Genomic DNA, 26,627 nt, shown 5'->3' on the forward strand with positions numbered 1-26,627 from the left:
GATTATCTGACTTTCTATGCTCCTTGTTCGTCCTGCTTTCTTTCTCAGCAAAGTTGCCGAAAGATCTCAGCAATAACTTGTAGTTGTGCAATATTATCATGAGAAATTAAATGTTAGAACGGCAGAAGTGACTCTGAGCTTGAAGTGGTATTTGAGTTTGACACTGCAGCGATATCACATCACAGGTTTAGATGCAACCAAAGTGGGAGTGTCTGCAGATACCGTGACACTGCCCTGGGTGATTTTCCAAATATAAAAAGATCACATTATGATTAACACATTGGCTCATGGGTATTTCCCGATTTTGGACCTACTTTTTCTTATGTTGAATACGACATCTGGACTCAATGCTGAAAGAAACTTAATTTTACAAAAAAAAAGACAGACAGAGACTTCATCGAGGAGATATAGTTTGATTATTAATCCCAGGAGAAGTGTTTAAAAATCTGGCAAATGAAGCCGTGTGTGGTACAAAAGCAGAGGAAAGAGGAGGAGGAAAAGAAAAACTGATGGAGGTAGAGAAAGGTGAGAGGAGTGGAGAGTCATTTGTGGTTCCCATGGTCCAGAGAATGAACTTCTTGTGCTCACATAGTTGAAAGTGTGTATTTGTGTGTAAGTGTGTGTGTGTCACTAGAGTCCCCCAGAGCGCTGAGACCAAAGGGGTCTCACCGTGACACTATTATCCTCTGAAACATGACACACACCAGGGAGAGGGACAGAAAGAGAGGAGGAGGGGAGAGGGGGGAGGGAACCCCATGTTTTATTTGTATCTCCCCCCTTTAGCGACTGTTTGCATGTGTGTCTGCACATGCGAGTGTTCCTGCATATAGCAGCATCTGCTGTGTGTGTTAATGTGCACACACTCTGCTTGAAACCAAGACTCCACTGTATGTGTGAGTGTATGTCTGCGTGTATGAACTCTCCGTGTGCATATTTCTGTGCTAGAAGTTGAAATGTAGCAGATCACTGCGCTGTGCCAGGTGTTTGCCTTGGCCACACTTCTGAGGCCCTGACACACATTTTACAGAGTCCGTGGGGAAATAGTGTAAGAGTTTGGGGGGGTTGTGCTTTTTGTATGAGGAGTGAGAACAGTTTAAAGGAAGGGAATGGTATTTATGCACCTTTTTCTCTTCTTTTTCTGTGCTCTACTCCTACATGGCTGTGAGTTATGATTCAATGTCCTTCAGCTCTGATTATCCAACTCAGCTGTTGATCATTATTTCTTACTTTAACGATTCCGGAGAAAGATTTGATTCTATTCTTGCACACAAATATGTTCAAGTATGTGTCCCCATTTAGCTTTATGCAGCACAAAAGCTTTCAAAGAACATTTGATAAAATGTTTTTAAACTCTTAAATGTAGTTTTGAACAGATTTTTCAAGATTACGAGAAAGCAGTTAGACACAATTTTACAATTTTACAATCACATATTGCGTCATTGTCATCCAATATCTGTTCATACACCGTGCTTGACATCATGCTTACAACTGTATTTCTGCATGTTATTAACCACGTATTACATAGTGAAATATAAAGTATTTGTAATAAACCATCTTGACCAAATCAAGATTTTAGGATGTTTTGTATAGCCTATAATTGCGAGTCATATTGGCTTGGAGTGAGCTTTTGTAGTTAGTTTTTTATGTTATTGATTAACCAGTGGTCATCTGTCTGTAACTGGAGAAAAACAAATTGGACCAACTTGAGCCAACAGAGGCCATCAGAGATGTTAGCCTCATAATCACGTAACATTTGATTTGGTGGAAACATATGCAGTTCATATTTTTCATTTCCCCAATCTCCACTGACACCTCAAAAGAATGCAAACAAAAGGGCGAAGCTTGAAAAAAAGGCAGTAGCATAAAATGAGACAGAAAATAAAAGACTTTACTTAAATGATGGAAAAAAAATCCCCCCAGTGGTATCTAGCCATGCAGATAACTCTGACTGTGTATGCTCAGGGTTTTTCACGTCATATCTCAAAGAACTGCCTCCAATCTAGTGAAACTGGAATGGAATTTTGTTTTTATTGCTCATAGCAACAAAATATTACATTCAAGTAGTTCAGTAGCAACATATCTCTCCAGTAACAGATTTTTTTTTAAACTCTTGAAATCAGCAGACCTGACTATGAGCTGCTTTCATTGGGACTACTTATAACAGAAGAAGTTTTCACTATAAATATTTTTCTGACCAAGCTCCATCAGGAGAGCAAGTAAGAAAATGAGTTTTTTTTGTGTGTAATTTGGGTGAAGCAGCCCATTTAGGAAAGCAATGTGTAGCCTGAAAACCATTTTATTTTTTTATAACTACATATACGATATTCCTACTGCTACTTTCCTCCACTTGATAAAACATAAAGAAACAGAAGCATTGATCAATATACTTTTACAAAAGTTTAAAGTTTAAATGTTTACTTTAAGTGTCATACATAATTACTGATTAACCTGTAGGTTTCTTAATAGAGTTTAACCTTTTGTCATCAATTTATTTCATAAAATTTAAGACCAGTGACTGTCATTTGCTCCTACAAAACTTAAAGGGATATTCACACATTTGCATTAAGCTTTATATCACTAGAAACCTGGTAGTATTTTTGAATGGTGGGAAAGATGGGAAACCTTTGTATTTCTATTTAAGTCTGAAAAGGAGCTTCCGATGACACAAAAATCATCTTTTGAGTCATTGGAAGCTGTTGCGGTTAGCCGGGTGAAACTACAATGCTAGTTCCTCATATTTTCGACCACTGAAGCCACAGACCAATCACAGATCAGTGGGTGGGAACTCACTCCCAGAATCTAAACTTAACGTCCGCCATATTGCTTGGAAGCTATGCTAACAGGCTCTATGGAGAAAGCTGATAATGGCGAAAAAATAAATATAGCGGCGAGACGGCTGCTGCCGACAGGCCGGTCTTGTGTCTTGGCTGCTGCCGCTGCCGGGGCCACCGCTGGTCGCCAGGGCCGCAGCTGGCCACCCGGGACTGCCGCTGGCCGAAGCAGCCAAGAAACAAAGCCAGTGCTCTCACTGTTTGTCTATGAACACAGACATAGAGTCTGTTTTCTGCCAGGAATTTCCAAGATACCAATAAATCTCGGAATCAGTTGAGGAAATTACCGTATGTGTTGAAGTAAATATGTCTGTAAACCTGACCTTAGTGGCAGTGGCCTGCGGTGCTGTGCATTCTGGGATTTGGTGTCTTTTCTCGGCCAAGAAGGCACCAACTTCAAAATGTATTTCACATTTCTACTACATATATGACCCAATGTCAATACAGATTCATGTTCAGAGGATGTGATTGTTTTTTAATTGCATTTTTCGGAGATGCACAAACCGAGTGTGTGTATGTGGGAGCTGAAGTCAAGAGTTTGTAACAGGTTGAAAACCACCCCGTTGTTTGGGTGTGTTAGGGCAAAGTCGATCTAAGTGGGGGCTTTTTGGAGGGGGGGGGGGGTTGACTTCAGACATTTTAAACCACGGCTCCTTTCTTTCTATAGGCCTTATCAGGTTTCCAAAAGGCTGCCAGCAATGAAGCAATACAGAGCCAAGAAGTCGAAGGGCTGCAGAGTGGTTTCAGGGGTAAAAGTGAAGGAGGTGTGGAGGGAGGGGGGGGGGGGACTGGTGAGTAAAAGAGAGGGGGTGAGAGCAGAGTTTGAGGAGGCAAAAAAAGTGAGGAGGGGGTACCTCTGAATAGGAAGAGGGACGATTTAAAAAGGAGGAAAAAGATAAAGAGGTGTAGATATGGAAGAGGTAAAGGGAGGAAGTAGGGAGAGGAAGGCAAGAGGAGGAGAGAGGGAGATGGGACAAATGGGGCCCATGTTTGAAAGTCAAAGTAACCTCCGTCTTTCTGTCTCTTTGTCTCTCTCCTTCTTTCTCTGGGAGCCGTCAAAATAATGGATTGTCACGCTAAATGGCCGGATACAAGAGGGCAAAAGGGTTGCCTGGGCGGGGGAGCAGGGATGGAGGGGGTAATTGTAGAAGGCATGGGGGGAGCAGGGCAGTTTGGATAGACACGGGGGCGGACAGACTGACGAGAGGGGTATGCTTCCGAGACAATTTATTCCGTATTATTAAGAAGTGACGCCAACAACAACGTGAAAGACTGAGTGTGATTCTGATGCTGAGATCAGGTTCTCATCAGTTTTGTTTTCCAGCTTTGTGCTCCTTTCGGTTTTGTTAGAATGACTTTAGAAACACTGCGGTAACCCACAGAAGCCTCACGTCGACTTTTCAGGGTTTGGGGGGAGAAACAGGTCTGTTTTTTGATTGACGACAAGGTATTTTTGATATTTGACAATGCTTCGTCTGTGGTTTGGCTCAGCCCCCAGGTCATACAACGTTCTCATTATGCTCCAATGTTACGGCTAAAAGAAATGGCTTAAATGGAGGTTTTTGCAAAACACCAAGACAGCCTTTGCTTTCCATCAACAATCTGGACAGGCGCTTTGTTCTTAGGAATATAATTTGGCAGCCTACTGTAATATTTCTGTCTTGGCTGTTGGCTTCCTGGCCAAGTAAGTCGGTCATTTTGTGGATTTATAAAGCTACTGGGTAAGATTTTCTCTGAGTTTAAAATAGTGGCACATGCTCACTCCATCAGTAGACAAGCTATGTCTCCTGCAGATTTCATTTGTTTCATAATAAAATGTTTTCCAATCGATTCAACCCACAACTCCAGTTGGTTCACATCTTAGCTATAGATGCTGAGCTAAAGGAGCATGTGGTTATGAAAATTGCTCCCATTTACTGTAAGAAGTATTCTCACAATGGAAATTTTGGAACAAAGCCTCTAAAAAGGCTACCGAGACAACGTACCGTATCACAAGAACCACACCTTGGAAAAGAGCCAGTATTCAACACTGTGTTTTTCTGCTCAATTATGCATGTGTTTGTGGATAAAGTTTCGATTTTATCGCAGTAGCTGTTTTGCCAGGAGCTGTACTGCATGTTGATCACGGAGTAAAAAAAAAGAGGCTCCTGCTTCTTTATGTCTCCCCATCATCTCCCTTACAAGTCTCTGGATCAATGTGGCTCTTTGATGTATATTTGATGAATCTCAATATCCAAACGTCAAGACATCTCTATTGTTATACCTTCTGACAATACAGGATCAATAGCTGACAGCAAACTGATAGCCTCAAGGAGAGAGAGATGCTGATGGTGTGTGTGTGTTTGTTTTGTTTGTGTGTGTGTGTGAGAAAGACAAGGAGGGGTTTAGTAAGTGTGGAGAACGGAAGAATAACAAATTTGCAAACAAAAGACTATCCTCAAATGAGTTATGAGAATCTGGACGACAGGTTTGCCAAAATAAGGCCGTCATTGGCCTGTCAGTGGTTTTGTGTATTAATTTTCCTATTTGGTGGAATATAATTTTTGTTGGCCATCCTGCGCAAACAGAGGCCAACATTTGATTTGGTGGAAAGGTATGCAGTTCATATTTTTCATTTCCCCAATCTCCACACATCAAAAGAATGAAAACAAAGGGTGAAGCTTGGGAAAAAAGCGGCAATAGCACAGAGTAAAAAAAGACAGAAACTAGAAGAAGAGGAAAGTGTACACAATATCACAAAACATAAAATACAAATTTTAACAACTTAAATGATGGAAAAGCTCACTGCTGCACAAACTGTCAGTTGGAAGTTTATTGCAGAGATCCTGACCTCATAGAACTTTGAAATGTTGATTTTTGTTTATAACAAATAAAAAATGTCAGCCGTATCTGCATGGTCGCAGTCCAGGCAGTGATTTAAGTTAAGTTTAAAGCAGAAGCACGCCCGATGTGAACTGCTCTGTTATCAGGAAAACCAATAATTGGGAAGCTAGCGGTGGTTTTCCTTACCTCAGTGTCCCCCTTCATTCTACAGGAAAAGTCCATAGAGAAATGCTGTTTGAGCCATAAAGAATGATACTGAATATATGTTTTTATACCTTTTTTTGAGAGATGTTTTCAAGTTCACAGATGTACATGGATATTTCTCACAGGAACCGCAGAAAATTCTGATTTAGAGACACAAATTGAAGATATTCCCCAATCTCTCGTTATAAAATATCTGTTTCGATCACAATCTTCCTCCCCATCCTGAGGGCTTCCCATTTCCCCAGCTCTGTTTGTGTGTAACGTGCTTTTGATTTACACCCGGTCCCTTGTGACTCTGTGTGACTGTGTGAACCCTGCTCAGCTTTTTTGGCTTCCCCCCCTCAGGCCTCTGATTGAATGCCTGCATGTTTGGGTGCTTTTGTCTCTGATGGAGTTGTGAAACAGGAAGGTGAGTCTGACCACTTCTTACTGTGACGTCCTTTTAACAATCTCTGTTTCGCTTCCAGAGATTTCTCTCACTGGAACTGTTGGAAGAACTGTTGCGTGCTGTCCAAGCATGTGTTGTATCCCCCCTGGTGCTCTGTGTTGCTCTGTTCTGAGGGAGATTAGATGCTGCAATACCTTTATAATGGATTGATGGAGTCTGTAGGCCGCTGACAGTTTTGAAATGCAACCAAACATGGTCCCTGTGCAAAGATTCAGACAAAAATCTTTCTTTTTTTTCTGGACATTTATTTAAACAAGCAGAGTTTCCGTGTAACATCTCCAAAGGAGAATGAGGTACCCATCAAGTGAAGGTTAGCTTTGACAAAGCCAAGTTTGGTTGAAAGCCTTTGCTGAATGATCTACAGAGGGAGCATCTGTCTAATGTGAGCTTGTTCCTCTCTTCCCCACCGCCTTTAACTTGTAACTTATGTAGCCACTGGTGACTTGTTGCATGAATTGAGGAAGCTTCTTTTCAAGCATAGCTACTGAAGCTAACAATTATTCCCACTGAAGAAGAAAAGCTACTAAAAAGCTTTGGTGCAAAGAAAAAAATATAAACCTACTAACCCTAACCCTAATCCTCAAGAATGATGAATTTAATAATGTCCATGTGATGCAAAATTATTACCTAGTGCAAAGTGTGATACTAAAAAAAAAAGTCCCCAGGCAGCCAAAAAGCCACTTAATGTATTTTATTGAAAATTTTTGAATACAGTCCATTCCAGAAACTATAGTCCAAGTAAAGATATTAAGTGGGATTCCTTGGGGGAAAAAAGCCAGACTAGCAGGCAACAACTTTTCTTAATATGTTATAAAGAACTGATATCAATGCTTATGACTGATGCATTGCCTTGACATGCCTGAAAGAGAAAAACATACAGGGCTAGTCAAAGGAGATTCATTTAAGAAAAGTTATGGTCAAATTATTTATTGCTCAAAATGATTTGAATTGTCAGCAGTTAAGGTACAAAAAAAGTTACAAAAAATCAAAATCCCCCTACTTCAGGTGAGCTAAGCTATACGGCTTGAGATAGCTGATGTGAGCCTATTAAATAATAAATGTACCTGTGTAAATGACTTATTATTCTTTGTTACTGTTTTAAATATTCATGTAGGGCGCGCTGGTGGGGCAGTGGTCAGTGCTCGCGCCCCATGTATGGAGGCTTTGCTCCTTCAAGCGGGCGGCCCAGGTTCGAATCCCACCTGTGGCTCCTTTCCCGCAAGTCATTCCCTACTCTCTCTCTCTCCCTGATTTCTGAGTCTATCCACTGTCCTATCTCTCAATTAAAGGCAGAAAAAAGCCCAGAAAATAAATCTTTAGAGAATATTCATGTACCACTTGAGTTCCTAACTATATATCTTCCCGGGATTTCCTGAGCTCCTTTGTCCCGTAGGTTCCTCTGGATCGTTGCTGCTTTGTGTCTGTCTGTCTCCAACTGCTACAACTATTAATATCAGTCTAACGTCTATTTACATGGTTATAAATGTTGATATGAATCTAAGAGCGTCTAGACTACAACTGCTGAAAGTTAAAATGACCAGTCCTCCCGTCATTTAAGCTGTTATGTTGATACAGACTGATCAGTTGTTGTTTTACTGTTTTTTTTGTTGCACTTTTTGTTTGTCTCTCCGTCTAGCCCCTCCCAACCCAACACCGTCTCCTCGTGTGGCTCTTTCAACATGAGTTTGGTTGTGTTCAGAGTTTCTGTTTAGAAGGCAGTTTTTCCTCACCCCTTTTATTGTGGTTTATAAGTGCTTGGTTTACGGTGGATTAATGGTGGGTCTCAGTAAATAATATTTACTCAATAATATAATAAAGAGTACACTTCATACCTGCTCATTTTGTCTTTAGATAATGTTTGTTATCTTTATACCAATAAAGAAGATTGATTGATTGATAGATAGATAGAAAGGCCTACTAGAAGTGCAATTAGCCTTAATGCTCATAAACCTGAAGAATATAAGGTATATTTGTTTTTGTGTGAGAACATACAACTACCTTTGTTGCAGTTAAGATAAATAAGCAAAAATAATCTAATTTGTTATTTAAATTCTTAATTACTCAAATCTTTGCAGCATCTTTTTCAAGTTTAAATATTTAACTAAAATTGAATAATCGATCATGACAATGTTTCTCTTCATTCAATTGTCCTGTCAATGGGCTTCCAGTTCATGGAAAACTGATCACGCTGTAGAGCATTTTTATTTGTGTAACAAGTCTTGGGTGGTTTTCTTTCATTCGGTGCCCTGCGTGAGTCACTTCCCATCTACATGTGTGCAGCTTTTTAGGTGAATTAAACACTTTCAGGCCTTCCTCACACTGTGCACTGAATGAATCCCCGCCTTCCAAGGTTTGCTGAACTCATGATTCAGTAAAGTTAGCACAAAGCAGGGCATATCTCTCCTTAACATCTACTCCTGCTGCTTGAAAAGCTGTTTTCTTTTCAAACCAACCAAATCGAAAGACGTGGAATTGATTAACTGATCCGTGATGTTACAGTAATCTGTGCTCTGTGAAGCAAATTCAATTGTCTCTTAGATTCTAATGAACTCAAAATCAGATAACTTGAATGCCAATGATTCTTTCTTACTTCCTAAGTTAAAGTGATGTTAAGGGAATGTAAAGAAATTAGGAAGTATGGGTATAATTGTGGTCTTTCTGATGAGATCAAACCCAAATATAGTTTCACACAATTTAAGGAGTGTGATGATGGACTGCACAGACACACACACACACACACACACACACACACACACACACACACACACTGTCCCTTTATGCATTTGCATGCACATGTAGATGAACACATTCCCCAAGAAAAAGCAAATGGTGCAGACAACACTACAGCTGCTAAAGCATTTCTGCAACCATACACACTGTTCTAACAATTGTGCCTCTTCTCTCTGTTAGACCCCCACACACACACACACACACACACACACTCATGAAGAGGGAAAGTTTGTGCCAACCAACCCCTCCTCTCTGGTCTATTTCTGAGGCGACGGGAAAATGATCAAAGCTGTGACCAGACTTCTGAAATGACCTTCTAACTGTCTCAGGTGTCTCTATCACACACACACACACACACACACACACACACACACACACACACACCTTTATTTACACAGTGTGACTGTTACAAGCACAAGCAATGGGTTCTAATGAATACAGTAGAACATATATTAAAAACTGTTTCTACATGATGGTCCTCACATATATTTCAGACACATTAGTGTTACTGCAGCATGACCCTCCTCCTTAAATCCTTCAACACGTCTGGGTGTAAGAATACACATAAGCAGAGGTTGCTGTAGGGAACTTCTGGTGTCAAGTATCTGCAGCTTGCACAGCATGTCAGCCATTTTTCTTGACTTCCTTTCTCAACTTTAAAGTTGTCTGGGTCCCCCTCATCAAAAGATCTTCAGCCCAAGCGCACACACACACACACACACACACACACACACACACACACACACACACACACACACACACACACACACACACACACACAGATGAGAAACATCTTTACACTTTCCTTTTTTCACTTTCGCACCACCAGTTGTCTTCATGCAAATGAATACACTGAAGATATACTTTTGTATGCAGAGATGTCACAGCTGTTCGTAGAAGCCATTGCCAGAGTGGATCGTTTTCCATGCATCTACAACCACAAACACACCAGTGAGCTTGAGGGCTTAATTTATTGTAGAGACTTAAAGCAACATGTCTTCTACAGACTTTTAGCTTTGAGCTCAAAGGTTTAAGATCTACTTGGTGATTTTTCATAGATAATTTCACAAGGAAGGACCATGCCACAACAATACGTGTTTTAGATATTTGATGATAGAGCATGTGAATGTTGGGACAGATTAATGTATGTTAAGATAATGATATGGTGTAAGAGGATGTTGGCAGTGGGGCTGGTCTGGAAGGATGGACTGAAGGCCGGGCAGAGGGAGACCCTCAGGATTGGGGTCCTGTCTCATGTGTAATTCTAACCGAGCTGAGCACAGCCCAGACTGTGCCTATAGGATTAAACAAACAAGATGAAAGGATGAGAAAGGAGGATGGATGAGGGGAAGGAGAGGGAGGGTGGGTCGAAGAACTGAGACAAACGGAGTGAAGTGGGATGGTATAAGTAGGTTTGTCAGTTGATTGAAGGTGTGGCCCTGCTCCTGAACCTAAGTAAATATATTAACTTAATTTCATTAGATTACACTTGATAATTTGATAATTGATGATAATAAAAACCATAATGGCTCCGTTAAACTGAGGAGGGAAAACAGACACCCAAAACCAGCAAGGGGTTAGTTGAGTCATCTATTGCTCCAATAAACAAACCTGGACTGGCTCCCTTGATTAGGTTCACGAGGCAAAAAGCAAAGCACACTCTGCAATTTATGGCTGTGCAGTTGTTTGCAGTGCAGTAGAAAGTGACACCATAAACCATATTAGGTCACAGTACAGGAATCTTCCCAGTAGTGAGCGCTGTGAAATGAAAACATCCATTCCTGGCTACCAGATAGTGGGACTGTTCTGTGCTGAATAAGAAATGCAATGTTGTAGCAAGGAACAAACATCTTGGTTTAGTATGATGTCAGTTAGTATTTCCTGACTGCTGAAAAGAAACACACTCACACACGCACACACATGCACTACAGTGAAATACTCTCGATGGTCTTTGATGCCTCTGCAGAGACATGTTGCTGCCAACCGTCTGCTGCCAAATGGGCATCTTACCCACCAACTCCCTCATACTGGCCTCTCTTCTTCTCTTTGGCTTCCATCAAACGATCCCCAAACGGAACAGTCGACTTCAGCATGATCACCTGTCCAAGTGTTTCAGGCAGCAATGTTTGTAGTACAGTTTTATTGATCACTTTCTTTCTACAGCTCCCTCTTTCCCTCTCACGTTCTAACCCATGCACAGTTGCAGCAGATGGCTGTTTCACTCGAGTCTGGGTCTGTTCGAGGTTTCTGCCTGTTAAAAGGACATTTTTCCGTGCCACTGTCATTTTGCTTAATGTTGGTTTACATTTGTATGAAATGTGTTAAACAATATTTGATTTTAAATCATTCTCCTGCTATCTTTTAGTTTCCTTGAGTACACTAGTTTTGTATAGTTACTCATCCTTCAGAGGGATATGCTGCGTATTCTTTACATGTTCGAGGTTGTGTGTGTGTGTGTGTGTGTGTGTGTGTGTGTGTGTGTGTGTGTGTGTGTGTGTGTGTGTGTGTGTGTGTGTGTGTGTGTGTGTGTGTGTGTGTGTGTGTGTGTGTGTGTGTGTGTGTGTGTGTGTGCGCGCAAGTAGACGAGCGAAATCTGAGGACCGATGTAATATTTATAGAACTGCTTAAGACATGACCTTTTCTTTGGCACATGCACATGCACATAACCACACACGTACACACATACACACACACACACACACACACACACACACACACACACACACACACACACACACACACACACACACACACACACACACACACACACAAACAAACACACACTCTTAAGATACCAGGTCATACCCTAGTGGAGAATGCCTCGGTCCAAAACTCCTCTGGTGTATCACCATTACACAGAGGTGTGACAGTTTTCATTATTGCATAAACAGTTCCTGAAGTTCCTTGTGTAAGTGTTTCCATACAGAAACACTTACACACAAAAAACAGAAACACTCTTCTATTGCAAAAGCAACACTCCATTCAAAACAATATAAACTCTTCTGAAAATTATACTGTGCTTCAGAACTTTACACACAAACTCCAAATACATAGATTTTTACACTGCTGACTGTACACGTCTGTGCTAAATGTCAGACACTTTTAACATTTCATAATTTTATAACGATATACAGTATGTTAATATGCTAAAAACAGTATACTGGTTGTCTTTGAGATATTCATTTGTTACAGGCTGTAAATATGCATTGGGGCGAAGCACAATCTCTTTATTCTAAATACTGAAGTAAAGATGACATGGCCATACTAAAATATAGTATACAGTAATGCAGTAACAGTTTTTTTTTACGATTGCTTACACGCTGTAATACAATACACAATTGTACAAACTTAAGGATCAGGATAAAAATTCTATTCCAACATATGAATTGCCTTGTGTTGAATATGTCACCTGAAGTTGTTGTTAAGGTTTACTTTGATATTGTTTTTTGCTTATGTCTATGATTTATTTAACTACTTTTAATTATTTTTTTTTATATTTTAGAAATAAAGATATCAATCAATCAATCATCCAATTACTGTAAAACCCGGCACACAAGGAGCAAAGGTCAGTCCAGATTGGGCTGGACACACCACTCAAGTCGATACTTCCCTAAAGGCTGGCTAATTGAGTGTGCTGTTTCAGTGGCCGTGTTTAGAAATGAACACACACAGGCTGTCAGTTTTGAATGATGTGTCTTAACTTAGAGAAGTGTGTTTGGGGTTGTGCAAAAAGTGTGAGGCTTGTTCATGTACTTGTGCAAATCTGATCTGACATTTGGCTCCTAGTGAGTCAAGTTTTTGATACTTTTGGATCATTTTTTAATTTAGCGTGTAAGCAATCGTAAAAAAAACCCAACCCAAACTGTAATAGTTCCATTGAGCTTAGAGCCAGAAAACATCTCCCTCTCTTTCAAGTCATTGCTAGTGGTTTCTGGCTGAGTTAAACCAGGACCACACATACCAAACAGAAAATGTTTTTTATCTTCAGTTTAAGAAAAACATTTTCATTGCAGTTGCACACTCACAAAAGGAACATCAGTTTCCAATGGTTTCATAAAGCTGCTATTATAACTTTGGTGTACAGATAGAAGTGCTTCCTCCTAAAATACAGAACCTCATTATTTGCAATGCAACAAAAGTTCTATTTCACAAACTTAGGCTTTCTTTATCTTCCTCCTATCTTCCCTCCAGTACATCCCACACTATCTCAGGCCTGGAGGTCATAGGTCGAAAACCACTGAGGTGATAAATGCTTCCAGGTCAACTCTCCTATCTCTGGGGGTCATCGAGAGGCTTTCTGCAGTGACAGCAACAACATGATCACTCAGCTGAAGCAGCAGGGCTGAACCTACTGACCCGCTAGCTCCCTTGCTTTCTCTGCTCCATCAGACTCATTCTGGTTCTTCAAACTAAAACATCTTCAAAAGGTAACTGCTAACATTTACACAGAAAGGATACAAAATTCAAAGCCCAAAGACTGGAACCTACAATGACATAAGCTGTTTTCACACAAACACTTGTGGAAATTTCAGTAAAGCCTTCTCTCTTCATTTTTCCAAAGCTGTAATTCAAGAGAGAGTGGAAACCAGCATACTAGCGAGCAGAAATAAGTAAGAAGCTACTTTATTACATGGATGGAGATTGCACTGGTAGGTGCAATGGTGTAAATGTCAACATATCCTGCCACTTGCCCGCGGGGGAATTTTCCTGACAATATCCTGCTGATTTCTTACATCGGCTCAACCCAAATTCACAGGGAAATTGTACCAGGGGACTGGGAACTGAAAATCAGGTAAAGTCGGAGTGAAAAAATTGCTTTCACACATGTAGCTCACCCTGAAAATCTCGGGGTCTTTTCAGGAGTTTAGTGAAAATGTGAATCCAGCTAAATCGACAAAAATTCGATTAAAGTTAGTCATATTTTCTAAAGCTGCTAATCACTGCTGTGACAAATTATTGAAAAACTATAAATGTAATATCACTTAGACTATTAGGTACAAATACCAGGCTTTTTGTCTCTCATCCAGTTAACATGGGGAAAACCAAAGCAAAATACCAAAATGTGTCATTACAAAAACACATCAAAATAACTCAGTAAAAAGCACTGACATTTTCATTAATGTTAAGTGTTCCTCTGTATTTTGCCTTGTTTGAATTGTCACACTACACACACACACACACACACACACACACACACACATACTGTGTATGCACAAACCTACACACGCTTATCTTATCCAGAGACAGAAAAAAAGGGCCTGCTGTTATTTTAAGACTGCTGACAGCCCGATCTCCCTCATGCTGATCAGCTCCCCTTTCCCGCTGTGAATCGATGCCTTGTGCTTCGGCTCTCCACACAAAAACTAATCTAGTTGACTTTCATAACTAGTTTAATCTGATTATAAATCCCCCTGGTATGGACGCCACTCGTAACAGTGTGGCAGAGGTCACACGCTTCGTGCTGAGAAGTGCCACAGGACCGTGTTCTGACTGAAAAGGTTTCCCATTAAAGAGGAGATTACACACTCTGCTGCGTCACTGGAAACACTGAACAGTCTGCCAGGATTGGTTCATAATAATGAGTAATAATGAGATCAGCTTTTCTTCGCCTCGACTCTTAATGTGTCGAAGGACTTTAATACTGAGACGCTTAATTTGATTTGGTAAGAAAAATGTGACATAAAGCTTAGAGCTCCGTATCTCAAATGCTCTAAGATGCTACCTTTTAATCTCACAATGAATCTAAGATAGTTTCCACAATCAATGCTCACTCCAACTAGTAAAAATTAAGTCAAAGGCACATTTCAAATATAAGGTCAAATAGATTTTATTTCGGGGTTATATAGAAATAAAACATTCAGATTCACTGTGACAAGAACACAAGTTGTACCCAGTTCATTGAACAAAACACTAAAATAGTTCTTATAGGTTCTGCAAGGCACTTTTTTTAGCCCCGTTTCCACCAAGCAGTCCGGTTTGGTTCAGTACAGTTTGGTACAGTTCAGTACGGTAAACCTTGAACTTGCTTGAGTTTCCACAGCCAACCGTACCCTTATTTGGTAAGCGGAGTGTAAGCCAGATAGAGATAGTGTGTAATAGTGTGTTATCATAGCAGCCCAACACAACATCCTGGTTTCTTTGAACAGTTAAATGCATCACTCATTCAGAATATTTCCCATGGAAATGTTAAGAAAAGGCTCTTTCTTCAGCATGCTGTTAATCACTTCATGTGACACCTACCCCACGGCAGTAGTCTCAGGCATTAACAATAACAACAGAGAAATAATCAGTCTTATGCCTGATGGTCTCTTTTGCTCTTGTAGGTTATATTAAGACATCAGAATTAATATCATTCTGTTTCATAATCAGCTAAAAATGTCTCACAGGAGCTTTAAATTGTTTACTTATGGAGTCCATTCATATTAGGCGTTGTTGAGCATGTTAATTTTATTCAAATACACCAACATACTTTTTTCTTTACTCTTATTTCTGTAGATCAGTGGTAAATTTTAAAATTAAGATTTCCAAGATTTCTGTATCTCATTGTGTAGTTAAGCGCCTCGTATCTTTTTCTAGTCCCTCAATTAGTCATCATTGACTAATGTTTATGTTTAAACCAAGTCTGACATGTGGTGTGTTTCTTCAGCAGCCACCACAGAGGAAAGTCCTCCCTGGTTTGTTTGGGTTAGACAGCAGAGGAATGAGGGAGGGAGGAAGGAGAGCGATGGGGAGAAGTGGGAGGTGAGGGGATGAGGGGATGATGACAGGGGAATTGGGGGGGGATGCCATGTTGGACAATGCTTTCTGAATTTTAAAGAGGAGGAAGAAAAAGGGGAGGGGAGAAGAAGGGGGAAAAGGGTGGGTAAGAGGAGAAGAGAGAAAGGTGGCACAGGAAGTGAAGTGATGGAGGAAGGAACATGAAGGAAAGTGAGGTGAAGGGGGAGGGAAAGGGAAAGGAGTGAATAATATATAATAAAGGAGGGAAAGAAAATAGGTGGGGAGAGGGGAAAAGAGGTAGAGGAGGGAGAGGAGGGCAGGGACCTCGGGGGTTACATTCCTGATGTGCAACCAGCCCGGTGCGGCTCTGCTGCCCAATGTAAACACAGGGCTGAGAGGTGGACTGACAGCCTGTCACAGTGACTCATGAGACAGAGAGAAAGCAAGCAAAGACGCAGAGCTGAGGTGTGTTTAGAGAGAATAAAATGTGTAGGGAGGAGAGAATGAAGTGGATCGTAAGAGAAGAAGGACAAGAATAAGTGGACAAAAAAAGTATATTCAGTAAGATGTTAAAATGAAAATTGTAATTATTTGGGATGAATACATTCCTTTCCATCTTTCTCTGCAATTTAATTATTTGAAATTGGCCCTAGTTATATAACACTATATGAAGGTATGGAAACACAATTACATACAGGATCCAAGTAAACACTACATAAATACAATACACCAATAATAATTAGCATTTTAAAATACAACAAGCAAAAAAAGTGTACAGCTCTGGTTTGTTTTCTGGCACAATCTGCTTTTTTATTACAGTAATATCTTGAATTAATTCCATTCAGTAATGTGTTCCAGAGTTGAAATTCTTCAATAGAGATAGCTTATTTTCCATATTTAAAGCTACAGTGTTGTATGTTACATTTGCCTTTCAAGATGCTCATAGTTACTCTGTGATGTCTTTGTGTTTATTTGGAATAGGGGACTAGGCCACCATTATATATCTTTATTTAAGTAATAAAAAAAAAAAAGTAAATGCATGAAGCTGTCAAAACTATCTTCCTCTGCTTTTTTCCTTCATTAAACAAGACTTCTCATCCTTCATTTGACAGGTGATCACACGTTACGGTAAGGGGCGTGTCAAGACTTTTTTGACTGGGGTTGCCCACCTAGGTCACCGACTTATGCAGGGGTGGCATGAAGTTTGTGGGCACACACGCACAAATGATTTTCATTTTTTTAACCATATCTATCCCCACAAAATATATGTACTTATGAGTAACACATTTTGGCAACATATAAATGTATCTTTAAAGACTCAAAACAAAGATGTATGTGCAAAGCCACAATTTTATGTACCAAGAAAATCACATTCAAACACTGTGTAAGCTGTGTAACTTGCAAAAATACATTTATTGGCAAGTAAGTCCATTTTGCTTGTATTTATTTACAACTGACAGTACGAACCAAAATAATATTTAATTAACTCGTAAAGAAAAGTACCAACAGTCTGTTGAAAACAGTCAGAATAATTGTAATTTAAGTCCCGCCTCTGGTTAGGCAAATTGTCAATCAGATTTGGATTTTAGGGTGTCACCTGGGGTGGCCAATCACATGTCAAGGGGGCCCATCTGGACAGGCCCCTGGGTCCGAGAGACATTAATATCCCAGTTTGAAGCTGCTGTGATGAACTTGTTCTCTTTTTAGCTATACAAATACAGATTCTTGAGACATCTCTGGGAATTGCACGACCTCCTATCGCTTTGCTGATCTTGTTCTGTTCATGTGCAAGGGATGTTTTTGACAAGAAATCTAATCCCACAATAACAGAACAGTCAAACACATCACCTCTTTTGAGTAGCAGCAGCAGTTATAGACATTAAAAATAACTTTATAGAAATAATCTATCTTGTATGTCATTGTCTCATTTTCTTAAATCATAAAGACGCACCAATATTAATTTCAGTCAGTTTTCCCTAACAACCAAATACTCCTCACAGTAGCTTTATAAGGGTTGTTGTGAAGCTGTTTTGATTATTCATCACATGCTGAATGCAGAAACATTGTGTCATTGCCGGCCTAGACGGCAAACTATTGTTGATTTTGCGTACAACGTTTGACAAGGCCCATGAATGTTGTTATTAAAATTATTCAGTAAAAAAAACAATAGTTCCAATAGTGTAGACACATTACTAAACACAGCCAGTCAGCCATGAGAGCGGGCAAGTTGGATGTATTCTGTGGTGTTAGTACTACATCTATTGGCAATGCAACAGTACTGCAACTGAAAAAATTAGGCGATTACACTATTTTCATGGCTGATACAAAAGTATTATAAATAAATTACAGTTTGAAGTTGAAAACCAGAAGTATTAATTTATATTTCATTTGTTTTATTTCATTCCTTTTAAGCCGTACATTGTAGAGACATTGTTTTTTTTTTGCTTTTACAAAGAACAAAAAAGGTGCAGGAGGAATAAAAAAATATAAAACCTGCCCTAGATAATATTTTCTTTTTAACAATTCAGTTATGTACTATGGCCAATGAATGAAATAAAGTTTCTGAAATAAGAACAATCCTGAGAGAACATGGCACAGCTGTGAGGATCACCATGATACTCAGCATAAGAGAAAAGGCAATTCAATAAATAAAAAGAGTTTCCTTTTTTTTGCTAAAAAAAAAAAAAGAACTTGTGCAGAACTTGCCAGTGTCCATAGTGCACCCCCCAGTGGAAATATTGAAACAGTATGCTAACATTTTTCACAGCTTTTGACTCTGGTACATAAAGCCTGGACAAAAACTAAGGATCTGCAGCACCATGATAAGTTTAATATAACATTGACTGTTCTATTCTATTCTATTATAAATAAAAACAAAAAAACAAAAAACAAAATAGCGAACAGAATGAACACAGGAACGATAAAGTGCAATGCCCATAATGACACTAGTGTAACAGATCCATATTCTTCATCCCTATTCTTCTTCTGGCACAGAGGTCAGTTAATCGATGAATCTATATTTCATCAAATCATTGTGCTTTTGTTTTCACTGCTCAATTTACTGAGGAGGGTTTCCCTCCGAGTCGGAATTTCCAGTTTGAAACAACAACCTCTCCACAAACCAGCAGTGAAGACCTTTACTTTTGGGAAGTATGGTTTTTCTACAGAAAATACTGAATGTACGTCACCAGTCAATGGATAAATGATACTTCCTGAAACACTCACATGTCATGGAAATATTTACAGCATATCGTCCCTGGTCACTGGTCAGTTCTGGCTCTGAAGTGTTCAGTCATCACAACATGTGATGTGCACTTCGAGTGATGTACAGTACAGTTTAGTTCTTGATCCTAGAACATAACCTGTTCAATATCAGATTATCTTCTCCGTTTTAGCACTTAAGAGGCCACTGCAACTCCTGTGAGGGGAGTTCCCTGCCTGCAGAAGAGGAAATAAAGACACAGAAGAGGGAGGGGCCGTTGTAATGAAAATGTTAATCATGGATATGATGTGCATTACAAGCTAAAGAGAACACCATGTCAACAGTGGTGGTTTAAAGCATTTTTTTTTACTTACTCTTCCTGGCTCAAAGATTCTGCAGGTTCTGTTCTTCCTGAAAAACCAAGAAAGATACACCTGTCATTCACACCAACTTCTTCGTATTCTCAAAGTTAGACGTGAAGGTGAATGTGTGGACATAGCCTCACCTCCTTGCCCTCTTCTGCATGTCTTTCTCAGACACAGCCCAATGCCGATGACAGATATTATTGCTGGAACACACATGGCTACTGCTATAACAGTTGTGTGGGTTGTAGGGGGAGGCCGATCCTTGGGTTTACCTTTAAAGAGCAAATGTTTACCACACCAAAAAACATACTGTGTTAATAGATATAATACAACAATTATTCCATTATAATATCCTATTTTGTATATAATTTTAGTATTACATATGCATTTTTCTTCCGTATTTCCTAAATGTATTACCATGCAGGTTTAAAAAAAAAAAAATCTCATTCTAGTGGCTTTGATGTGAAATTAGTATTTAGTTAAAAATACCTTTTATGGTTAAAAAGGTTTGTCCCAATAGTTATGCTTTATGTATTTAGCAAGCGGCAATCTCCTATGCTAAAAAATGAAGCCAATGTGTAAGTGCAAAAGTCTGCGGTTCCGAAATTGTCTACTTGAGGCTGGCTCTAAAAGCCCCAGAAGTCCCATCAACATGTTTACAGCCAATAGTTTTGGTCTGAATAGATCATGTCTTTAAATTGTAACAGGGACAATACATTTTTATACAGCAACTCATCCATTTCAAAAAATAAAATAAGGATATGAGTTATGCATAATAAGGGGAATGGCTGATCTGCCTAACAGATAGAGGCATTGTAGCTGTTTTCAAGGAGGCTAAAAGCCTACCTCAGCTCCACCTCTTTGAATACTGCTAGGTTGATCAAAAGTTAGTATGAGACAGCATTTCCAAAATGTTGTCCGCCACTGTTGGGCTTCACAACTCAGCTTTAGAAACCAATAAATACATCCATGTATTATACAATCTATGGTATTTTAGTACTAATTAGCAATTGTTAGCTTGAAAACATGCAGAAACTTAGATGGTGAATATTGTTTTCAAACATCAGCGCAACAGATAGTTCACTTTTAGCATGCTGCTAATACTTGAAATAGCACTCAAGCTCAAGTTATAGGTGCACTTTAATTCTTCCTAACATTTTTTTTTGTCAAAGCTTTAAAGTCCCTGACCACATAATCACACAGTTTAAACTCTGCTACATAAGTCAAACAGTGAAACATTTACAAGGATGAAAAAATTCCCTCACACAGTCCCTTCACAGAAGCAATAAAAGGAGATCTATGCTTAGGGGTTTCACACCTTTCACACTTCCCAAAACTTAGCCAGGAGTGAAAAACATACAACTTTACTTAGATTTTAATGTTGAAACCATGAGGGGGAGTCTCTTTACATTTGTTACTCACAGACTGAGAACAATTGAGAGTCGATGCCCCCAACAGAGCAGCTGATGAACTTAATCTCTCCCATGGAGCAGTTGAAGTACACTGTACTGGAGCTGTTGAATGTCATGGTGACATCATCTCTTGTTACACTGCTGTTTTCATCTTCCATCATCTGACTCTCTTGGTTCCAAATCATCTGGGAAATTGGGTAACCGCCATGTGAGGAACAGTTTACAAGCCAATGGATTTCATCGCTGTGCAGCACTTTTACTTCAGGCTTGCTGTAGTTTGCTAGAAGAGGGAGACAGAGAAAAAAAGAGCACTTTTAGGGAAATCTCAAGGATTCAAAAAAATTGCCATATCGAGTTCAGGCATCATGCATGGGTTTTTACAAAGTTTCCCTGGTAAAAAAAAAAACAAGAAAACACAAAGTCATAGACAAATCATTAATTAAGAGTGTTACAGGCCCAACATGAAATCTGATTGGCAACCCGTTGGGTCACCCCATTCTAAAAAAGTCAAAATTGACATCAAATTGAATAAGCTAAATTGTTCATATTGTATATAATTTAAGCTTCATGGTTGATTTACCTTCAATTGCAGAATTTTTTTATTTATTTAACACTTATACCTTTGATGCTGAGGTGTACGATGGTTTCCTGATAATCGGAATGTGCATTGTATGCAACCAAACAGGTATAGTCCCCTTCATGTGAGACATTCAAACTGTGCATATGCACGGTCTTGTCTTGATCCATCCATGTGTTCTCCCATGTTCTCCCTTCTACTGATTTTGATGCATGGTGGCCATTCACAAATAAAGAGCCTTTCTGCAAGTACAAAAGATATAGCGGCTCTCGCGTAACAGGACAGGAAAAGGACACATTTCCACCAAGTTCCCCTCTGAGCTGAATCTGTGCAGCATTTTCTGAAAAAAAAAAAAATGAAAAAAAAAAGATAGGTGAGAAGTAATTCAGGGACAGATCGGAGCAGGAAACCTTTTATAAAAATTGATGCAATGTAATAGAAGATCTACAAAATAAATATTATAACCAAGTATAATTGCTGGGGAATTGTATTTCTTATAAAACCTTTTATTAATAATCCATAAGAGCAGCTCTGAAAATATCCTAAATATAAGTAGGCAGAAAGTAAAATATCTAAATAATTCACTATGAATGTTGAGTTGCCCAAATGGAAGTGATGAATGAAGGACTTAACGATCTGTTTAAAGTTGTATTTTTTAATAAAGAAAGAACTAAGAAGGCAACTTAGTTCAGCTCTTTGAATTAGATTGGACATGTTATATGCGTGACGGTTAAATCATAAACAAAATGGTTTGCCGTCTTTGTGATATAAGCTGAAAGCAACCGAAGAAGACATCATTCAAAAAACAGCTCTTAGTATTTGTGAGCATTAAGGTCAGGGGTTTTGTTTTAAGGCTTCCCCTAATGATGAAGTAGACTATTCTCAGTTCCTCTTCTTTCCATTTTTTCTTTCTTTATTTTGAAGAACACATGACTTATAGTGACCTTTTCATGTTTTGCATAATCTAAAGGTTAAGATATCGAAAGATACATTTACGTGTGTTCTGGTTTCACTTTTAAAGGTCAGTTAATTAAAAGTGACGTTAAAATGTGTCAACGTCATCAACATTTGGTGTTTTTCTGGTCACCCTCATGAGATCTTCAGCTCTGTTGTGCTCACCAACTCCTAAGTAGGCTACAAGGTTACATATCTAGCAAGCTGTTGACTTTAGCTTGCCAAATATGTAGCTTTCTTCCCAAGCTAGCCACTTCCTGTGACTGCATAAAGTCTGATGGATTACAGTTGTTTTATCTTTACTATTCTGATGAAAACAGCAGGGTCATGGGACGGTGATGGTAAAGGTAATATCATGGCTATCGTACTGAGAGTTGGATTTGAAGATTGATACCATCTTGTGATTGTACAGTTTATACAGCAAAAAGCTGGTTAGCTTAGCGAAACACAACCACTTGAGAACACAGGAAACAGCTAGCCTGATTTTGGGTTTCAGTTATCGTGCCAAGCAAAGCTAAATGATTGCTAGTTGTAGCTTCATATGGTATAGACACCAGGCTGGTGTTAATAGGCTTCACTCCAAATAAGGCCTCCTTTCCACAGAGCAGTTTGGTTCAGTTTGGTTCAGTTTGGTTCGGTATGATATACATTTATTGGTTTCCACTATCTTGTAAATGCTACCAAAATAAGTGATCCGAACGATCCTATTTTTTGCTACACTTCTGTTGGGATGCCAAGGGTACCTACCCAACACTTTGTTGGTTCAAGAATTGACACTTTTTCCACCAATTAGGGCTAAGAAATCACAAACACAAAACGCGCCATGTTTAAATACCCCAGGATAAAAAAACATTTTTTAGATAACTTTATGCATATGTATCTGTACCCCCACTCTTCTCAATACAGATACAAATAATACATTAATAGTTCCCTTTATTTGCTTTATTCTTGTGCAACCAAGCACAGCACTGATATCACTACTGTTAGTACGTATTTTCATGAATTCATTGATCTTGATCATTTTGTGGATATATCTTTGAATTGTGTCAACCATCTAAGAATACTTCTTTTAGGTTTGTGAAGCTCTAATACATATGTGTAAGAGACCTCATAGCAGCAGAGTTATATTTGGATTGGAGTCAAGTGTCTGTTGTGACTCTGAGACTGAAGAAATGTATATGTCTTATATTTACGAGTCAAGGTGATGTCTTCTTTCGAGCCTTTTAGAGATGTACCGAAGCAGCCAGGAATTTGTGGGCTGTACCTTCTAGCAGAATAAAAGCAACACTGTGAAGATGAAGACTTTGCCAATGATGGCCAATGACTGCCAGTGATTGTGAGATCTTTGGACAGCATGGGTCAGAGATGGTCTGCACTTTGTCAGCCATGTGTGTTGTGTTTCTATGTTGTCTGACCATGGCTGAATAAATCCTAAGATGATCCACAGTCTGTTTCACGATTTCATCATTGTCCATTTAATACAGAAACAACCCCCACCTAACAGCTACTGTCTGATGCCTATATTCTCTCAAGATTAACCACTGGTTTCTGTATGAAAACAAGATCAAGGTGTGCTGTTGGTGCACTGATAACAAGGAAATACTAACCATTTCCATAAACGTTCCTCATCACGGTCAAAACACACAGGACCCAGAGGGAAAGCCTTTGGTTCCTTGAAAGAGTAGAAGAGAAATTGTTTACATGGTTACCCAGGCAATACTGGGGAATTACAGCAACACGTCATCAAGCTGCATTCCTTCAAATGTAGTACTACAGAAATCCCCTGGCCCTATGCCCAGTGATTCAGTGGATCCCTGTGATTCAACAAGTCAAACAAAAGTAGCTCTGCCTTTCCCCCCGAACCATAGTGTTTTGTGTTCTCTTATCCTCTATCTCTCTCTCTCTCTCTCTCCTGTGTGCCCCCCAGGTGTTGCTTCTCAGCCTGCTGTACTCATCCAAACCTGTGGCAACTTAGTATTCAGGGTATTCTCCTTTGTTTTGTTTTATGTTAAAGAAGCTTGTTTTTGTCTTTTACATTTTTTGTTGTTATAAATAAATCCTTTTAAGTTTGCTTATACTGAATTCCTAATTTTCCCTGGGTTATGTTTAATTATTACTCCCCTCATCCCCTAGCCATCTCGAGGAACATAACAAACTCCTTTTCAATAAACAGTGAACGAACTGAGGGATGTGATCAATGTGAATGTCCACACATCCACACCATACCCTCATCATTCAGCTCTATGGATAACTTGGTGTTTCACATTCTTTCTGAGCCATAAGGTGCTTCATATAAATAGTTTAGTCAGTGTTTATTTTCACATTTATGATGGACTTACAGTGAGAATAAAGAGGGCTTGCTAATTTGAAAGTGTTCAAAGTGACAGTAACTAATTTTCATGACTTCATCACCAACGGTTCTACAGGAAGAATCTTAGTAACCACAACCAAATGACTGTTTTCGTAAATGTCTTTACTGATGACATCATTCTTTTTACATTTCAAAATAGTTTGAGTGAAATAGCACGGCAGTGTCAACTGTTGAAATCATCTGAAATCATAATGACATGATAAGAAACTGACAGATGTACTCACAAAAAGTTCTGAGGGATCTGACGAGTTGCCTGAAGAAAAAAACAAAGAAGTTACCTCAAGATAAGTCAACTTTTTCCCCCCCTTGCAAACAGTATGAGCTCTCCAAACAAAACAAAATGGAAAAAATAAATTAAAATTAGCTTATAGGATCTATTATCTTTTAATTTGATGTTTGTTAAATCTGTGCCTGATGGCATTAGAGGAAAGTCACAGTGAAGCACTCAGTGGGTCATTTCATGGAGGATAGGTTAACATTTTTTTTCTGTTTGATCATTTTGAACCCTAAATGCACAGCAGAGGTGCTGTAGTTACTGTCTTTGGGTGGAAAACATCCTCCCACGCCCTGCAAACCACAACAGAGCATAATTTGAAAATTATTTTTGAAAATGGTCTTGTTTGTCTGAATCTGACATTCTGTATTCACACTGTATCTTGAAACACAAAGCTGACTTATATATCCATCAGTGATTTCTACAACTAGCCAGAATTGGGAAAGAACCAGTAAGCTAAGTAAGATGTAACTTTGCTCAGTGAACAAATGAGCAGTACATCAAGTTACCTTGCAGAAGTAGAAAGTCTTCCATAGTCATTCCAGGGAAAACACCACAACACTCTCACCAGAAACTACATCTAAGGGAATTCCCAGGGGCTTTATAAGTACCGAAAATATCTGTCTTTGGTATCAGGAAATAATGATTTGATGGATTGTGACACTAATAATATAAACTATGGGATTCCTTTTTTAAAAGATAATATAGTCACAACAGTGGTATCTTATAGATCTAGCTTTGCCTAACGTTTTGGTATCTTTGTTTATTACAAGCCACTGATGTAGAAATCGAGCTTCCTTTCTTGAGGTGTTTCTGTAAGTTGTTCTGTAAGTCTTGTGTTATGATTCTGAATCAGTCCGTTTTTATGCCTGATGAAGTGTGAGCTCGTGTCAAATGTAAGTGCTACCTGTTACTATCAGTTTGAGTTACAATCACATGAAATACAATCAATGACTCTTCGTCGGATGACTTCTAAGGAACCAAACCCGTGAATGCAGTAAAACCGCAAACAGCATGGTCTCACACGTGGGAATAAAAGCCACACCAAACAAGTTTCCACTTGTTTAATATGTGAGCTGTGTGATAAAACAATATAACGAACTGTAAAGAATTTAGCAGGGTGAAACTCAATAAACCGAGGTGAGGTATTACAGAAAACGGTTATTTATTTACTTGCTATTGATACAACATATTACTATCACTCTTTTTTTATTCAAGACTAACAAAACATGAACTGACTTCTTCTTTTAGGACTTTAAATGTTCGTTGCTTTAAATCACCAAAGTGGCACAGATATCTCGAAGAACTCTTTCATATGCAATGACTATTTTGTCCTTTTATTGACCTCAGTCCATTTGAATAAACTAGTCACGTATTGAAAGAAAATAAGTAAAGTTGTGTGCTTCTAAAAAAGACCATCTGTGCTCATTTCATTCATGCTTTTCACATATAGCAGACAATCTTATCAAGGCAAACAAGTACTTAACATTTTAGTTTACTTGAAGCTACAACTTGCTTTAACTTGTACTTTGATCTAAAGCAATGTCATGGCAATAGAAACCAAGCTTTTTTTTCTGTAAAGGTTTCGACGTAGAGAAACTTTTAACACACCAGCATTCACGAGCTACTGCTTATGGCATTTCAGGTATTTCTTTTTGACATTTAAACTATTTTGATGCATGAGAAGCAGCCTTCTTTTCTTACATAAACACAGACAAA

The 26,627-nt window shown here is 39.0% G+C and overlaps 1 protein-coding gene across 1 annotated transcript; it reads right to left on the bottom strand.

Moving 5' to 3' along the window:
- Window positions 1-14,847: 14,847 nt before the first annotated feature.
- Window positions 14,848-24,882, bottom strand: LOC132980320 (uncharacterized). Its single transcript, XM_061046382.1, has 7 exons — window positions 24,859-24,882; window positions 23,871-23,935; window positions 21,353-21,649; window positions 20,743-21,012; window positions 19,461-19,592; window positions 19,330-19,366; window positions 14,848-19,191 (listed from the first exon to the last, which is right to left on the bottom strand). The coding sequence occupies exons 2-7, from the start codon at window positions 23,890-23,892 to the stop codon at window positions 19,152-19,154; spliced, it is 798 nt and encodes a 265-aa protein (XP_060902365.1). The 5' UTR covers window positions 23,893-23,935; window positions 24,859-24,882; the 3' UTR covers window positions 14,848-19,151.
- Window positions 24,883-26,627: the final 1,745 nt, after the last annotated feature.

This window comes from Labrus mixtus, chromosome 9 (genome assembly GCF_963584025.1).
Source record: "Labrus mixtus chromosome 9, fLabMix1.1, whole genome shotgun sequence".
NCBI lineage: Eukaryota > Metazoa > Chordata > Actinopteri > Labriformes > Labridae > Labrus > Labrus mixtus.